Below are 19,849 nucleotides of genomic sequence, written 5' to 3'. Positions count from 1 at the left end.
CACCACCACCACCACCACCATCATCATCATCATCACCATCATCATCATCATCATCATCATCATCATCATCATCATCATCATCATCATCATCATCATCATCATCATCATCATCATCACCATCATCATCACCATCATCATCATCATCATCATCATCATCATCATCATCATCATCATCATCATCATCATCATCATCATCATCATCATCACCATCATCATCATCATCATCATCATCATCATCATCATCATCATCATCATCATCACCATCATCATCATCATCATCATCATCATCATCATCAAAATCAGAAGCAGCATCCAGCATTGACCTTTTTGTAATTTTTAAAACTGCACAAGAATAAAAACGAAAGATCAATTAAGATAATTTATTAATACATTTTATTTTGCATCATTTCTTGCAAAAAAATATATTTTGCATAGGCATGTATAACAAATAATTTATCAGAATACATTATTATCAATGATTGCCATGAAAAAATAACGGCATGGAATTGCATCGATTGTATGTACAATTCTTCTCACAAACAATTCTTGAACACGAATGTTCCTTGCATTGAGTATACATGATTTTATACAATACATGAACTCAATATCGATCCGCTGAGGAACTGGTAGTGCATGTACATAACATTTGCAAAAATAGCTACATGTTTGACAAAACCATCTTTACATAATGCATGTTTAGTACACAATATTACTATCAAATTTTATGAATATAAATGCTTGTTGCATTAATTTTCACATTATTATAAATATAAAACTCAACAAGAACTTGTATTATATATACATAACATTTGTAAACATTTTACATGTGTAACAAATATATGTTCATAGTGCATGTTTAGACAATATTATGAATTAAATTGTTTGCATCCAAAATATTTTCTTATAAAGTCGAACCCCGTTGACTCGAATTCGCTTGGCTCGAATTCCTCGTTGGCTCGAACTGAATGTTTAGGACCGATTTCTATATTATACTAAACAAAGGCATTCCCGCTTGGCTCGAGATTTCTGAGGCTCGAGGTATTTTCGCCGGTCCCTTGGAGTTCGAGCCAACGGGGTTCGACTGTATATAAGTTAACACAACCTATGACACATGAGCGCAAGTTGAATCTTGATTGACAAAATTTACAGAAGGTTCCACGTAAGTTTTAGCATTCATACTGAGTCCATTATCAATACATAATATGGGTTCAAAATGATGGTAAATCTTTATTTTATTTTAATAGTGTTTTTATTGCTTTCAGTAGAGCATTGAAATGAACACTGTATACAAACTAGTCGCAAACATAACTGTTTATACAGAGTCTTGTCACCGTCTGAGACCCACGACTTACACATTCCGCTCACTCCATGCAACAGATAAATAGGTCTCCCGTGGGTATCCGACGATGACTTTTCGTAAAACATTTCAAAGTAACTTTAAACCTGTACTCTCACAAATTTTTGATTTTTATTTTATTTATTTTGCCTCAGAATTAGCTGATTTGGTAGCAATGCCTTAATACAGTCATAAAAGATAACTCACAACAGAAATGTTCTAAATTGTTTGGGAAATAGCCGATAAAATTATATTTCTTAAAGCATTAGTAACATTTCTAGCCATAAAACACCAATTTTACATGAATATGAAAACAACGGTCTGCTCTTTTGTCAGCAGTCTTATGTCACTGATTTCCAGTAGAAAAGGCTAAGATTGGCTCATTTCAGAAATAAAAGAGTCAAAACAATCAATCTGTGAGAGTGCAGCTTTAATACAACGAATAAACAAAATACACTACTCCTGTAAATAGAATGTCTTTTCCACAGATCCAAACAGTAACAATGATGATGAATATTTCTGTGTTGAAATATAAAAAAAGGAATATCTAAAGTAAAACGATTTTCAAAATATGAAATACAAATCGGTTTCAGTTTTTATCAATGTTTGTTTGTCACTAGAATGTTTTCAATACATACAATACATACAATATACAGACAAGAAAACTGCATAAACAACATGTTTAAAGAGACTCACTCAAAGATTTTATTAAACTTGAAATCGAGTTCTTATACATATTATTACGCGAACACAAGAACGATTACTGGCATATCTATAATAAATATTTAGTGGGAACTTCTGACCCTTTTGACTGGTCCCTTTAATATATGTTTTTATATGTTTTCATATGTAAAAACATTGAACATTTATAAACCCACAGAACTATCGTAAACTCTGCAAAAACATAAAGTACACGCATAAATATACTAGCAATCGTATTTTTAAGTTCCAAACTTTATATCAGCATATATTTATTTGTAATATCTTTTTTTGCATTTAAATTCAGTTTCTTTGTGACAGACGTATAAAAAAGCTACATATTTTTTCTCTAATTTTGTAAACGTTCTTTTTAAATATTTGAAACGGGATATAAAAACATGTTCTGTAGACAGATGAATCACACCAAAAATGAATATTCTTATGTTTAAGCTAACTAAATATGAAGCTAACGTCACTGTTATATGCTTCTTAAAAGGTACAATTTGTTTGGATCAAAATTTTAATATATTGGACAGGCAGATACAAACAAAGTACAAAAGTTAAAATACAACAAATGCTCGCTGTACATAATTTGTACAGCGTGATGTCGAAATATCCACAAAATATAAAAAAAAAACATCTGAAAGGTTTTGGCACCCAATTCTGCGATTAAACAGGGGACAACTCTATAAGACGATACGAAATATGACGTTGTAAGCCGAAACGGAATATGAATTTGTAAGCCAAAACGGAATATGACGTAGTATGACGTAACGGAATATGACGTTGTAAGACGTAACGGAATATGACTGTGTAAGACGTAACGGAATATGACTGTGTAAGACGTAACGGAATATGACGTTGTAAGACGTTACAGAACATGACGTTGTAAGACGTAACGGAACATGACGTTGTAAGACGTAACGGAACATGACGTTGTAAGAAGTTGTAAGACGTAACGGAACACGACGTTGTAAGACGTAACGGAATATGACTGTGTAAGACGTAACGGAATATGACGTTGTAAGACGTAACGGCATATGACTATGTAAGACGATACGGAATATGACTATTTAAGATAAACGAAATATGACTGTGTAAGACGAAACTTTATGTACAAACATTAAATGGTAAAACTATTCATTTCGCTGGATCGTTAAATTTAAAGATGCACTATATAGATTTCTATCCAATGCGAACTTTAGTTAATTTGATTTCATCTGCAAACTCTTCAACACAATGTGATTCTCGCTAATAATGTCTTCACCGCAGACGGTGTTGGAAATGCTAGACTGCTGTGTTTCTATCTTGACTTCCTTGATCTCCCAAACCCGTCGTAAACATTCAATCGCCGAATCTAATTCCTCTTTTGTTGCACCCAGAACAGGACAATCAGAGAAACTGATATCTGATACACGGAGCCCGACAGGCAGTTCGACCATTCCGCCTGCAGCATTGTCTGAGGCTTGAATAGGCTCTGTACATGTCAGTAAGGTTACAAGCTGCTGGGCTTTAACTATTTTCACCTCTTCAAATTCAACCTTTTTCACAGCAATCGTCTTGATAAAATCAAAAACATTAATGTCAAAAAGCATAAAGCGAAACTTGAATGATTCAAACTTCTGAGCATAAGTTCGACTAACAGTCAAGGAACTGAATATTTCCGAAGATAAGTTTTCAAACCATATTCTTCTACAAGGACAACTACTTTCAGATATGAACTGTAAAACATTGTTGCAAACTTCTGTTTGTGCTCCAAACAATCGAACCTCCTCCAGATGTGGAAGGCCTAATGTCCCTATTTGTAATATATCACATGTTCTGAGTGTTTGTAACTGTACACATTCCGATAAATCTACGCTATGAATATTCGTTGTATGTACTAAGCTTAGCATCGTAAGTTTGCTTGAGAACTTGGACCCGCCAACAAAGGAAAACTTCACGGGCGGTATTTCTGGTATCAGTTCAGGCTTCACGTAAACCCAGAACTTCTTTAGACAAGACGGGTTGATGGTTACGCGGGACAGACGGGTATTCTGTATAGTTATGTTTGAGAGATGTGTGAGACCGCTGAGATCCAGGTGAGTATCTGCAGGGAATGTCAATTTGACAAGCCGCAGTTTCTGAAGTGCATCACAACGTTGCATGCTACGTACAACGCATATACCTGTTACAGAATCGGATGAGGTATTTTCTATAACTAATGTATGTAATTGCGGACAATTTGCCAAATCAAGGGGAACATCCATGGTCACGTGCACTAAGCTGAGTTCTTTTAGATTGGAAGAGAATTGCGACCCGCCAACAAAGGACAACTTCACGGGCGGTATTTCTGGTATCAGTTCAGGCCTCACGTAAACCCAGAACTCCTCTAGGGAAGACGGGTTGATGGTTACGCGGGACAGACGGGTGTTCTGTATATATATGTTTGAGAGATGTGTGAGACCGCTGAGATCCAGGTGAGTATCTGCAGGGAAGGTCAATGTGCCAAGCCGCAGTTTCTGAAGTGCATCACAACGTTGCATGCTACGTACAACGCATATACCTGTTACAGAATCGGATGAGGTATTTCCCATACCTAATTGCTGTAATTGCGGACAATTTGCCAAATCAAGGGGAACATCCATGGTCACGTGCACTAAGCTGAGTATTTTTAGATTGGAAGAGAATTGCGACCCGCCAACAAAGGACAACTTCACGGGCGGTATTTCTTGTATTAGTTCAGGCTTCACGTAAACCCAGAACTCCTCTAGACAAGATGGGTTGATGGTTACGTGGGACAGACGGGTATTCTGTATATATATCGTTGAGAGATGTACGAGCCCGCTGAGATCCAGGTGTGTATTTTTGCAAAAGGTTACACCGTCTATGAATATTTCATGCACATTTTGTGGAAACTGAACGGTTATATCCGTCGTTAATCTTACCAATGATATATCAGTCAAACACGTTAATTCACTGAGATCCAGGTGCGTATCTGCAGGGAAGGTCAATGTGTCAAGCTGCAGTTCCTGAAGTGCATCACAACGTTGCATGCTACGTACAACGCATATACCTGTTACAGAATCGGATGAGGTATTTTTCATAACTAATTTCTGTAATTGCGGACAATTTGCCAAATCAAGGGGAGCATCCATGATCACGTGCACTAGACTGAGTTTTTTTAGGTTGGAAGAGAATTGCGACCCGCCAACAAAGGTCAACTTCATGGGCGGTATTTCTTGTATCATTTCAGGCCTCACGTAAACCCAGAACATCTCTAGGGAAGACGGATTGATGGTAACGCGGGACAGACGGGTGTTCTCTATAGTTAATGATGAGAGATGTGTACATTTCGAAAGTACGATATGGTCATCGCGAAACTTAACATCGTCTACCAGTAAGTGCACCAATGAATTTGAGAAAAAGTTCTGGTCTATTGCTGTAGTAAATGAATAGTTGCTAATGAAAAGTGTTTCCAATTCAATAGCGCTTTCTTGTAAAAGTGCATGATCAGTTCCAATGCCAAAATCTGCGTTAAGCAGTGAGTGTTTCAATGAAATACGTGGCTTTTTAATTCCGTTGTCGAAACATTCTTTGTGGGTCATTTTTATTGTAGTTTGATATGCAATTAGTTCGGATTCGTAAAATGTGCCATCTCTAACAAACAACCGTTTCCTTTCATTAAACGTATCTAAACACTTGCGACCATTTTCGTAGTTCATCACACATAAAAAAGACAAAATATCGGGTGACACAACAGAATCAAAATTTTCTTTGAATTTTCTCCAAATATCACTATCAAACCCTTGCGAAGATAGAAACACACATGCAAGCATCTCCTTATAAGTCTGATGTAAAAATGTGTACACATTGCTCTCTCCTGATATAGTTTTCAAGCTTGTTTTCGAAAGAAGTCCAGATTTGAGAAGTAACGTCGTTTCATCTTTCCTAAGTTCCCTTATTTGGTGTTCTTCCATTAAAGATTTATTATCGCCTAAGAGTGAATAGGCAGCCAGTTTTCCAATAGCGTAAATTAGTTTTGCTAAACCACAGCATGCGTAATTTCTTTCATCAAAACATTCGGGAAGTGCATGTGGTTGACCATTGTTCTTGTAATACTCACTGAGATCTTGTACGAGTGATTCCTCCTTCTTTTCGGTACTACGTAACATCCGTTCTATCATATTTGCGTATACATGCGACCTTGTCTTACCAAGGCATGTCAGTTCGGTCTGACGAGGTACTAACGTTGTACCGGAATCTGAACATAATCTGTGAACGGTTGCATTGACCGAACATGTTTTATTCTCACTGCGTTTATCGTGATAGATACATAACAACTGCAGCGCAAACATTGGATTTTCGAGCTGAGATTCTAAACATTGAGTTTTGACAGCGTCTAAGAAATCATCTGTATCATATGATGTCTTGAAATGCTTGTTCAAACATCCGTTCGCAAGATTCACAAGTTGTTCGGACAAATCTTGTTTCATAACCTCAATTTGTGCATGTGTATATTTTCTTGGCATACTTATGTTTGCAAGTTTCCAAGGACGTGATGTAATGAGAACAGTATACTTTCTATTTACAGGCATAGACATTATCAAGGGAATTTTACATTCATCTAAGCCGTCTAAAATGAACAAACCGTTTTCTTTCGACAATATATTATCAAAGGCTTTATTATCCCGCGTTAACTTTGTGTCAACAGATTCCGTATGCGAGAAAATGATATCCTCTAATTTAGCGCGTTGGTTTTCACATAAATTGATGTAAAACAAATAAGTAAATTCCTTCAAATACTCAATAATGCTAGAAACGTTTTGGGTGCCACTAACCGTTGATTTCAGATCGGTCGTTCCCTCTTGAACCTTACACCACGATAAAACTAAAAACTTACAAAATGATGTCTTTCCAACACCAGCGTCTGCGGTGAGAAATATGATACCTTTCGAACTGAACAACTGTTCCAAATTCGAAAGAGGTTCTGTAATCTGTTCTATTGATGTCTTGTCTTTATGAATCGACTGAAGAATAACCCTACTAATGTTTGGCCATAAATAGAGGTCCTCAAGTCCTGAATCTTCCAGATCTAAGCAATGACCAAGCGGTAGCGAGCAGTTATTTGTGCCATGATATACGATGAGACCTTTCTTCAGATCTGTAAAATAAAGGACCAAGCAATAGTGTGCAGTTGTTTTCTGGTGATACATGATAAGAGCCTCCTTCAGATCTGAAAAATAAAGGGCCAAACGTTAGCGTGCAGTTGTTTTCCGGTGATACATGATTAGAGACTCCTTCAGATCTGTAAAATAAAGGGCCAAACGTTAGCGTGCAGTTGTTTTCCGGTGATACATGATTAGATCCTCCTTCAGATCTGTAAAATAAAGGGCCAAACGTTAGCGTGCAGTTGTTTTCCGGTGATACATGATAAGATCCTCCTTCAGATCTGTAAAATAAAGGACCAAACGTTAGCGTGCAGTTGTTTTCCGGTGATACATGATAAGATCCTCCTTCAGATCTGTAAAATAAAGGGCCAAACGTTAGCGTGCAGTTGTTTTCCGGTGATTCACGATAAGATCCTCCTTCAGATCTGTAAAATAAAGGACCAAACGTTAGCGTGCAGTTGTTTTCCGGTGATACATGATAAGATCCTCCTTCAGATCTGTTAAATAAAGGACCAAACGTTAGCGTGCAGTTGTTTTCCGGTGATACATGATTAGATCCTCCTTCAGATCTGTAAAATAAAGGGCCAAACGTTAGCGTGCAGTTGTTTTCCGGTGATACATGATAAGATCCTCCTTCAGATCTGTTAAATAAAGGACCAAACGTTAGCGTGCAGTTGTTATCCGGTGATACATGATTAGATCCTCCTTCAGATCTGTAAAATAAAGGGCCAAACGTTAGCGTGCAGTTGTTTTCCGGTGATACATGATAAGATCCTCCTTCAGATTTGTTAAATAAAGGACCAAACGTTAGCGTGCAGTTGTTATCCGGTGATACATGATTAGATCCTCCTTCAGATCTGTAAAATAAAGGGCCAAGCGTTAGCGTGCAGTTGTTTTCCGGTGATACACGATAACAGTCGCAGTAAGATCTGTAAAATAAAGGGCCAACCGTTAGCGTGCAATTGTTTTCCGGTGATACACGATAACAGTCGCAGTAAGATCTGTAAAATAAAGGGCCAAGCGTTAGCGTGCAGTTGATAATTCGGTGATACTTGATAAAAGCAACCGTCAGATATGTTTAATGAAGGACCAAGCGCTAGCGTGCAGTTGTTTTTCTTGGTGATACAGGATAACAGTCGCCGTCAGATCATTATCATGGAAACCAGAGAACGGTGTTCCTGCTTTATAGAGTATTTTTCTTCGATTACTAATATCGTATATTATACCTCACATAAATTTATCCCTTCTTTATATATATAATCTCGATCGGTTCGTATATCACAGTATTTTGATGAAAATTCAGTTTTATGACGTCAGCGGTCAATATTATATTTTGGGCCGGTCTGGACCTCGCCGAAAATGTAATATGGACCGCTGATGTCATAAGATTTGATAGTGCGGCTTGCTATTTTCACAACGGCGAAAAACATGTCGCAAGTAAACATTATCAGGTTTGTTAAAAAACACATTTAAATCGCTTTAAAAATATTGACTTATAATGAAAAGTGTTCGGTATAATATAAGAAATATAACACACCACCTCGGGCCATATGGCATATTAAGGACCGGTCAGTCAGCCCCCGAAGGTGAATGGATCTCGGCTAGTGCCTGAGTCCATATACACCAGTGGTGGCTGAATGGCCGGTCCTTATAATGTCATATGACCCTCAGTGGTGTGTTATATTTCTTAAGTAAGATCCCTGCCCGAAACACACATTTTTAAATACACATGAATGTATTGTAAAATAAATAAACGTTTTATAAATACAATTCGATGATAGAAAGACCATTGATGCAACACATCAAAGGGTGCCAAAATTTAGCATGTAAAGTTCGTTGGAAATGAATGACAAACGAATTATAAAAATAGCTTTTTTAAATAATATTCTTTCATCGGTTTTAATTAAACACCACGTGACGGCTCTCGTCCAGTCTGTGTCTTACAAATAGAGTGGGAATGATACGCCGAGAAGCCGATCGTGATGTACACTGTGATATATGTATCCGTAACGTGAAATATTGCGATACGGTTCTTTTAATATTATTTTTAAATATTTTTTCCGGTGTCAATTACAAACACCACGTGACTACTCTCGTGCGGCAATGTGTATATTGGATATATTGCGATATATATATTTTATTTTAAGCACTATTTAAGTAATTGCAGATACGCAGATGATATTGACCCATGAATCATGAATAAATACTTTTCATCAACATGATATAACTGGTTTTTTGTTATCATATTTAAGATTTTTTTTTATTACAGTTGAATGATTTTTAACAGTATAATTTATGCATTTGTTGCAAAGAATACAAAATTATTCTAATATTTACAGTAAAATCGGATCGTACTTTTGACGGGATGATGTACAATTCTGTTTTTGACAGAATCAAGTCTTGGATTAAACTATTTTTACGTCTTATTTGCATTGTGTCGGTCATTGCCTGGCGTTTGGAAAACTATTAAGTATATAGGTTACTTCTATTTTACGGTTAAAGCTTTAAAATATATGTTCAGATGGGAGATAATGCCGTGTAGTAGTCAACCATATTGTTATGCTGTACGTCATGCCATACTTTGGTTAAAATTGTTTTGTTAATTGAAACCATTTCCATAATTTCAGCGTTGGGTTGATTACAAACTATTTGTTAGATGTTTTTACACCTGTTATTTGAAATATGCAACTGTGTTTGTAACAGGTTGGCAAACGCCAACGATTTAGGATGTTGCTAATTGCCAAACAAAGGAGGTGTCAGTCGAAGCCATACTGACCTTAGCTTACTGTATTATTGTTTCTTTGTATCTAACTTAGAACCTTGACATGTTTTGAACTATTTGAAATCAGAAGTAATTAGTTTGAGCTGAGCTGACAATCTTTTTGAAGTATTTCCTGTTTTTCTATTAGTTTAATTTATGTAATGCATGACCGAGCCGCACAATATAAGATAACAGATTTTTAAATGTTGAGAGGAGAGGAGAGAAAAAAGGTAGTTCTTAATAGAAAACGGACTCTTGAAATTTGTCTGAGCTCGGAGATGGTTTTACCACAGTCCAGCAAACTATAGCGTTGTCGCTGTTATACAATATATTTGGTGTTAATTTTTGGACTACAAATACTGTGTTATTGCATCAAGTATTTGTTAAGGAAAGAACAACAGAATAAAATCGTGAGAAGAACTTGCTTCGTGAAAAGGATTTGGTTTGGACTTCAATAGCTAATTCCCCATAGGTGTCAAATAACGGGTTTATAGTTAAAAACTCACGGCACAACAATATCGCTAACACTAGACCGCTGAAAATGTTTTCTGCTACGCTTTTCTATAAATAAATTACGTCTCTGGTCGAAGACGTTTCAAAATTTCATCATTCAGAACAATCTTTCATAACAATTTAACGTTTATTGCTTATAAACTGTTTTAAACGATATCATTAATATCACAAACGGAAACATATCACCCGAATCACTCAGGGTTACATGCAACTAATACTTACAAATAAGATACGAAACGTGCTTTGAACGGCATCATGCACTAAATAAGGTAAGTAACTGCATAACGTTACTTAAGATGAAACAACAGACATCCGAATTGTTGTATTCTAGGCTTTAATAAATACAAATTATGTATTATATTCACAGCTAGAGAACAAGCTGTACACATGTTGATCAACGTGTTGTTGTATTATCTTTCAGAGAAATTAGAAATTACGAAATTAATACCAACTTTCCTTACAAAGTTTTGACTATGTTAAAAAACATTCTATCATTAGTTATAAATTAATATTCGTGTAATTAGACGTGCATTGTGCTTTTTTAAAACCTTAAATACAATTTTAGATAAGCACGATGTACGTCTATTTACACGGATATTACTTAATAACTCAGCGGAGCACCGGCATTTCATACAGAGCGCCTCGTTCCCACAAGGCGTCAATTAGCCGTTAATAAGAGGATGTTTACCTAAGGCTTTTCTGATGAACAAATATACATGCATTTGGGAAACGTGTTTAAATGGAATAAAATCGTATTTGCAATTTTGATTTATATATTTCTTATCAGTAATTTGCATCGTCGTTATTAGAATAGAACATCAAAAGTTCGATGTAACGCAACATTTTGTAACATGTGGACCATTTTTCCTCAAAATCTTGGGTTTCAGAGCAAACAATTACTTTATATCAAGCACTTTTATTTCGATGATCGTGAGTTCAATTATTCAATCTTTAAATAGAGTTAAAACGTTTTACAAAATTCGCTGGGAAATTTGTGTAAGGGTGTGTCGTAAGTTTGAAAGGATATGAGGTATGTTTGACCATAGACAAGATGGTTGCCGTAACGCGGGGAGTTGTGTAGAAGGATGTGATATACGTCTTATAGTATATGAGGTATATGTGACGACCATAGACAAGATGACTGACGTAACGCGGGAAAATAAACGGAAGGATGTGTCATACTTCTGAATGGATAGGAGGTATGTTTGACGACCATAGACAAAATGACTGACGAAACGCGGGAAAATAAACGGAAGTATGTGTCATACTTCTGAATGGATAGGAGGTATGTTTGACGACCATAGACAAAATGACTGACGTAACGCGGGAAAATAAACGGAAGGATGTGTCATACTTCTGAATGGATAGGAGGTATGTTTGACGACCATAGACAAGATGACTGACGAAACGCGGGAAAATAAACGGAAGGATGTGTCATACTTCTGAATGGATAGGAGGTATGTTTGACGACCATAGACAAGATGGCAGACGTAACGCGGGGAAATAAACGGAAGGATGTGTCATACTTCTGAATGGTTATGAGGTATGTTTGACGACCATAGACAAGATGACTGACGAAACGCGGGGAAATAAACGGAAGGATGTGTCATACTTCTGAATGGATAGGAGGTATGTTTGACGACCATAGACAAGATGGCAGACGTAACGCGGGAAAATAAACGGAAGGATGTGTCATACTTCTGAATGGATAGGAGGTATGTTTGACGACCATAGACAAAATGGCTGACGTAACGCGGGGAAATAAACGGAAGTATGTGTCATACGTCTGAATGGATAGGAGGTATGTTTGACGACCATAGACAAAATGGCTGACGTAACGCGGGGAAATAAACGGAAGGATGTGTCATACGTCTGAATGGTTATGAGGTATGTTTGACGACCATAGACAAGATGGCAGACGTAATGCAGTGAAAATAAAAGGAGGGATGTTGTGAAGATGGCTGCCGTAAAGAAAAGCGTTTTAGTTATAACAGAGCGTATTTGCCCAATGCCTTCTTTTGGTGTATGAAATAACAAACAGTTTATCAAAGCACACTTCCTTAATAATTTAAAGATGTGTTGCTACTCCCAAATAAGATGTACCACAATTCATGAAATTGTTTTAATTACCGAAAAGGATGTATAAATATCGAAAACAATTGTTTTACGAATGATAAATTTGGCTTAATTTGAATGAAAGGTACAGGAAACACTGTGTTTCTGCCTTATGAGACGATTTCTGTAAATTGACTTACCAGTTAATTGATATTTGTGCGTTTCAGCCATTTTTTACACGGTTACAATCTCGTTATCGGTAGTTAATATTTTCCATAAATGCATTATTTAGTAAGCAGTTAAAAGTTTATTTCTCAATGATGATGTTTGTTGTACATGTGCATGTATCAATTTAGAAAAGTAGTTGCACTTAAAGGCAAAAATACCCCCCTTTCAACAGAAACCGTCAAATGTTCCGACAGTGTTAAAAGTAAACAGATCAATTAATAAAATTATGTAAATATATTTCCATTTTTAAATCATTTTCAACAAAAAATTTCAGCATTCTTTTTTTCGAAAACGTTTAATTGACTTCAATCACAATAAAGGGAATATCACTTGTTTAGTAAGCCTGAAAACATGCTCTCTGCGGGCGCTTTTGACGTTATTTGCGAGTATCGGGGATTTAGTCTCATTGGAGCCCCAGTGACTGATACAAACGTTATTTTGAAGTATATTGACTACTTCACTACGTATAATGTATCCAACACAATCCATCTTATTAAAGTGACACTCTTTTCTAATTAAATGAGAATGCGTTTTTAAAGGATTGGTTACATGTGCCCAGGCGGTATAATATGGAATGCCGTTAGGGCCATCGCCTGTAAATGTGTTGATCTGAAACGCGATACTCGATAGGACGATGATGAAAACGATGATCACGAATCTACGTTGATGAAAACGCGGCAGTACGATGATAAAAACGTGACCAAACGACAGTACGATCATCATCATCATCATCATCATCATCATCATCATCATCAACAACAACTATGACAATTACGCATCATATATATCGTTATCACCATTTTAGTCATCGTCGCATCATGTTTAGCAATATGTCGTCGTTGCATTATTGTTATTATAATTATCATCATCCTAGTCGTGATCGTCGAATTATCATTACTTGTATTATCATCATTGTCGTCGTGTCGGATTATCATATCATTTTCATCACCTTAGTCGTCGTCGTCGTTTTAGTCACATTATGATTTGTTTTATTATCATTGTTGTCGTCGTAGTCGCATCATCATCATCATCATCATCATCATCATCATCATCATCATCATCATTATAAGGGAGGGTCGGGTTCCCCTGCAGAAACTTCTAATTCATCATAGTCACTAGAAAGCACTCATTATTATGTCGTGTTCTTAGAAGAAATGTTTGTGGATCATTCTAGACGCTATTGTTCTAAGAATACAGCCTATATTTTTTTCGGTAGTAGTACTAGTAGTGGTGGTGGAGGTGGTGGTTGTATTAGTATCATTGATAAAAAAAGGCAGGTGCTCAGGTTAATTTGACGTTACGTCACTTTACTTCAGTCTTTGTCATTCGCTCTAGCGGTTCGCTATTGTTAGTTTTTCCAATCAAATGGAGAATTAACAAGACGTTTGTTAAAGGAATGTATGATTAACATTAAGTTGGTCGTTTTTATGATCGTACAATTCCGATAATGGCAGATTGTAAAATCCTTCTGAAACGCACACCTGCATCTGACATTATGCGCATGCGCACCGGATGTCAAAAGTACGATGATGAAAACCCGATAGTACAATGGTGAAAACGCAACAGTACGATGGTGAAAACGCGATAATACGATGGTGATTAGAAGACAGTTCGGTAATAAAAAACGCGACAAAACGATGATAAAAACACGACAGAACGATGATGAAAACACGACAGAACGGTGATGAAAACGCGACAGTAGGATGATGAAAACACGACGGTAGGATGATGAAAACACGACAGAACGAAAATGAAAACGCGACAGTAGGATGATGAAAATGCGACAGTAGGATGATGAAAATGCGACAGTAGGGTGATGAAAACGCGACTGTACGGTCAGGAAAACGTGACAGTAGGATGATGAAAACGCGACAGTAGGATAATTAAAGGGCGACAATTTGATGATGAAAACACGTCAGAACGATGAGGTGAACGCGACGGTGGGATGATGAAAACACGACAGTAGGATGATGAAAACGCGACAGTACGATGAGGAAAACACGACCGAACGATGATTAAAACGCGACACTAGGGTACGATAATAGGATGATGAAAACTCGACAGTACGATACTACGATAACGAAGACGTGAAATCACGACACTACAATGATGAAAACGCGACAATACGATGGTGAAACAACAATAGTATATCGCATTATTATCATCATACTGTCGTATTATCGCGTTTTCGTAATCGTACTGTCGCATTTTAATCATCGTACTGTCGTATTTTCGTTATCGTAGTTTCATGATTTCGCGTTTTCATTATCGTACTATCGAGTATCGCGTTTCAGATCAACACATTCACAGGCGATAGCCTTAACGGCATTCCGTAGTATGAACGCAAAAAGGCACGCAAGAAAATTCAGTGAAGCTTTCTTGCAGAAAGCATTAACTTTATTACAAAATAAAACACTGACCTGATTTAAATAAGGACTGATCACTTTCATTCAACGATTTTATGTTTTGAGTGGCTATATTTTCAGCCGTTTGTAAAGCAAGGACGCCTTCATCTGTTTTCCTCTGAAGCACGTCAACAAGGTCAATCGCTTTCCTCTCTAGCCCTTCAAGTGCTGCTTTGATGTCTGAAGGTGGAATCACACAGTCGTCACTCTCCAGCTGTAAAGAAAATTAGTATGTCTATATTTATTACATTCGGAACTCCTCGGCCATTTTCCTCTCATGTAAAAGTGAGACAATGCGATAATCTTCTCTCAAAGTGTCAAACTTAAATGGCCCTGAGCCAATAATCAAATACACAGGAAATTTGCCCCTACTCACACCAAGTGCAATTAACAAAAAACGCCAAACATTCCATAAACTAGGCCTTTAACTAAGTCTTTAATTAAAACTTAGATCAACAATTACAAGCTAAACACTACATTTAATTAATCATATCATTCCAAATGTTACGAGCTTCTTCTACTGATGTCCCGGCATACATCTGGTGTTGTTTGCGATAAAAATGGCTGAGGAGCTCTGAAATTATTAATTACTAACCACATGTGTACGCCGACGTACACAAAAATAGAAAAAAAACCCATAAAGTTCATGTACACCTCGAACATTAAAGCGATCCTTTATATATAGAACGTATTCCACAACGTCTTACCTTATCAAGCTGGTCTATGGCATCTTGCGCACGGGGATTTGCTTTGTGAAATGTTGGGTCAGATAATAAGGCCTTCAGGTCTGTAAACCAGACTTTCAAGTTATCGTCAGTAACTTCCGGTTTCGGGGCATGGCGGACATGCTTCCCAACATCTCGGACCTGCGTAAGGGAATCATTATATTGTGAATAGTGATGTAAGCTCAAGGTAAAACGCCCGTCGTTAACTATTTATGGGCGAAAGGTGTAAGGTCTGTTAACCGTTAGTGAACGCAGCTAATGATAATGCGTCAGTTGACCATACTTAAACGTGGTTAAAGCTATAGTGCCACTTATCTGTTGCCAGATGTAAGATAATGTTATGTAGAATATAACCATAAATGGACTCAAGCTTAAGGTTTAACGTCAACAATTTATGGGTAAAAGTTCAAGGAAAAATACCGTCGTTATTTTTTTACGAAAGCAAACTTAAGGAACTTTAACCGGTTATGGTCGTGCGCTAATGGTTGAACGTCTGTTCACCGTATATTCGTGAAATAAAGGTATAGCGTACATCGTTAACTGTTAATACATACACTTTAAAGGGACTGTACACCAGATTGGCACCAAAAAAGTTTTTTTTTCTGTAACGAATCTCAGGACAATTATTTAATAGAATGTGTTACGCTTTGATATTATAATTGTACAGAAAAGTACCGAAATGTAAAAAAAGTGTGTCGGATACCGAGTTCGAACCCGTGTCGCCAAATTGCAGACCAGCGTCGTATCCACTGAGTTACGACGGCGTACTATACTCGGGTGACATAATTTAGCTATAGACCTATCTCAGTAATATCACGTGATAACATCGACTAGCCAATCACGCATAAGGAATGAATTCTACTACTGGCAGGTAGACATACCCAGTAATCTTTTTTAATGGAAAAATACGAAATAACTGCTAAACTTAAATACATTGTAAACTATGTGGTACTTCAGTTAGTAAGTTTCAATGCATTGTACACATTGAAACCATGTTTATATCAGTTTTTGACAATTTTCTTTTCCTTGCAAATTGATCATCTGGTGCACAGTTGCTTTAAATGAACTGCCTTTCGTCAATTGTGAATAATTCTGATGAACGCAACTTCTTCGGATATGTTCGGATTTAGAATGAACGCATAACAACATACATGAAGATTGAATCTACTTCATCTTGTTATTTATGTATTTATATATGGTGTCAGAATGCGTCGAAAAACTTAAATTGACATTTAATAAAGATTTAATTAATGATATGTGAAATGTAATGAAGTCATTAGTGTTAAAATTTTACGTTTTGAATCAAAGTTATTTCAAGTGGTTGGTCTTTGTCGAGCTATTGTGACGTAAATTGTTAAACTGTTTCCGCTTACGGTCGGGTCGTTCCATTTATGGAATAGGTGAGAAATAATAACTGTAAGCTTTTCTGACATGAAATGAATAATTTGTAACAACTCCTGAATAAAATAATGAACTATTGGTGTAAAAGATAATGGCATAAACCCCGCAATATATTCCTTAAATGGATGTAAAGTAATGCTATGACATTGATATGAGCTTAAGGTATGACGTCGTAAGCCGTTAATGGACGTGAGCCAAGGGTATTACATCCGTTAACCGAATACGGACAAGAGCTTAATGTTTAACGTTAGTTACTCGTTTACGGTCGCAAGCATAGTAAACATGTGATATAACACTTGTATACTTAGATCTTATTATATATAACATGTTGCCCAGCTTCATACGCTAATTAACCCCACATGATGTTAAATCAATAAATGCTGTACATATTTTTTTGTATTACTCAACAATCGTAAAATAAAGCCAGCTGTTACCTTATGTATACATCTTATTTGTCAAAATATATTTCTCCATTCAAATACCTACCATAGTTGAAATTTATAATATCTATGAAATGCGTAAATTGAAGTTATCGAAAGGTAACGAGTGCGTATAAAAGACCTTTTCTAAAGGCATATCTTTGCGCAAACGGACCTTTGCTCGTTGATGTGCAAAGTGATGTAAATGGACGTTATCTTGACTTCATATATTTGTGCAGTGTAGATATGGACATTACATGAAGGTGACAAGTGCATAAATTGACGTGAGATACGATACGAAATGTCAGAATGGGCGTGCTAAATTTTAAAGTACGTAATTTGTCCAAAGCAACAGGTATAAATTGCGAAAATTGACCGAAAACAAATGTTTAAAATTAGTAAATAGATCGAAAGCTGAAGGAATAAAGTGAGTAAATTATCTTAAAACAAAAGTGATGAAATGATTGCACTAAACCAAAAGCTAAGGGTATTAAGTGCGGTAAAGGACGTGAGTTCACGGTAGCAAGTTCGTAAATGGAACTATTTGACATTTCTCAATATTTCTGTAACACATTATTCAGTAACTCATATTTAAGGTCAAAATCTGACGAATGTTTTGCGTCACTTTGATTATCAATAAAGTATAAACTTTAAAAGCTAAGTTTGTGTAGAGAATGCATTGCGCTATAACTTTGATGTAAGTAATAAGGCATTACACTCTACGTACCTTGGTGCAAAGATTGCGTTGAAGGGATAGGTCAGCGGTAAATTACTGTTGAAATTCTTTACAGTTGATGTAGACACTAATTATCCCGTTTAAGTCAGTATCGTCCTCATTGTCCACATCTGCGTAGCCATCTGGGGGCATAAAGCACTTGGCAATATCCCACGCGTTTACACACCATTTCCTTGCATCAGTATTCTTCCATGATGGTTTCCCAAATCTGTGTTTCTGTTCTATGACATCACGGAGCGTATCACAAATGTTTTTTGGGCATGGCCTTGTTGGGATTAATATCTTCGTATTTTGGTCCATGTGAAATTTGCACCTTCCCGAATCGCAGACTTTATTTCTTGGATTACACTGCACAATTTCTACTGTCCTACAGCTATTGCAAATTAAACCTATATCCATCCTTTTATGGATTTTGTCGGAAACAGTGTTACGATAATCGTTACATTTTATTATAAGGCACGGACGAAACATACGACTCTTGTGAAAACGGCATTGTCATGCATTGCAAATCTTGTTATTAGGGTCGCACGGTATTACTTCAACAATGGAGCAGTTCTCACAGAGGTCAGGAACAAGATGTTTTATTGCTATTTTTAACGTTTCGGTGCGAATGTCATCACAAACATTACAAGCAAACGAAGCAAGTCCTTGCTTTGTAATGTTCACAGCCACCGACCCCTTAAGCCAGTTTTGGCTTCCGGGTGTTGTCAATATTTTCTTGTAATCCTCCATTTTACCAGCTATCGTGATAATATCCCATTCGAGTTCTTTAGTGGCAACAGCTTCTTTATTAGTTTATGGTCGGCATTCGTCTTTCGACAATCATTTAGTGTTTATAAGTATATGACATCGACTTGTCTGCAACATAAGTAAATAAAAGCATCGAAAATGGCATTGAAGTGTTTCAAAACAACAAACATCAAATCTATATGACAACTGTTAAAGTCTGAGTATATGAAAGAAATTAATATTATAAAAAATGAAATTTTCTTGGTACTAAATTTATTCATGCACTCGGAACGAAATGATGTCCTTTTATAATTGAAATGAGTTGTCTTGATTCTAATTACCTTAGTAAAGAGTGAATCCTCACATCACCGCTTTATTTCTATCTCATGAAAATATCAATAATAATTGCAGTCATATTAAAGGATTTTCAAGCACAGGAAATGATTCTCTTATAAAATTCACAAATGCATCCGATTACTCTGAAGGTTCGTGATAAATATGGAAATGAAAAGATTCTCCAGATCAGTGGTATACGGCGTGATTTCAAAATCGGTGAAGGTAAGAACACTTTGTTGGAGGGTCATTCAAAATTTAGTTAAAAAGAACTTCATCACTTTATTCAAATTAAGAATGCCACAGATAATTTCAATGTTATTGACTATCTGGTAACGTCCAAGAATGAGTTTGTAGCG

The 19,849-nt window shown here is 36.5% G+C and overlaps 1 protein-coding gene across 1 annotated transcript; it reads right to left on the bottom strand.

Moving 5' to 3' along the window:
• Nucleotides 1-3,240: 3,240 nt before the first annotated feature.
• Nucleotides 3,241-18,837, bottom strand: LOC128205010 (uncharacterized). The gene is made up of 5 exons (XM_052906405.1): nt 18,420-18,837; nt 15,855-16,013; nt 15,163-15,361; nt 3,919-7,178; nt 3,241-3,594 (listed from the first exon to the last, which is right to left on the bottom strand). Exons 4-5 carry the CDS (start codon nt 6,616-6,618, stop codon nt 3,241-3,243), a joined length of 3,054 nt encoding a protein of 1,017 aa, XP_052762365.1. The 5' UTR covers nt 6,619-7,178; nt 15,163-15,361; nt 15,855-16,013; nt 18,420-18,837.
• Between the last annotated feature and the right edge of the window lie 1,012 nt (nt 18,838-19,849).

The sequence above is a fragment of the Mya arenaria genome, chromosome 10 (genome assembly GCF_026914265.1).
Source record: "Mya arenaria isolate MELC-2E11 chromosome 10, ASM2691426v1".
In the NCBI taxonomy this organism is placed as follows: domain Eukaryota; kingdom Metazoa; phylum Mollusca; class Bivalvia; order Myida; family Myidae; genus Mya; species Mya arenaria.
This window is presented reverse-complemented; position numbering and strand designations above follow the sequence as displayed.

What these genes read in the sequence shown, in the direction of transcription:
- LOC128205010 (XM_052906405.1), bottom strand. Translation starts at nt 6,618, where the DNA reads ATGTCTATGCCTGTAAATAGAAAGTATACTGTTCTCATTACATCACGT. An exon ending in AACTTACGATGCTAAGCTTA is followed by an intron (nt 3,595 to 3,918) that starts GTACATACAACG and finishes GATTTTATCAAG; the next exon opens with ACGATTGCTGTGAAAAAGGT.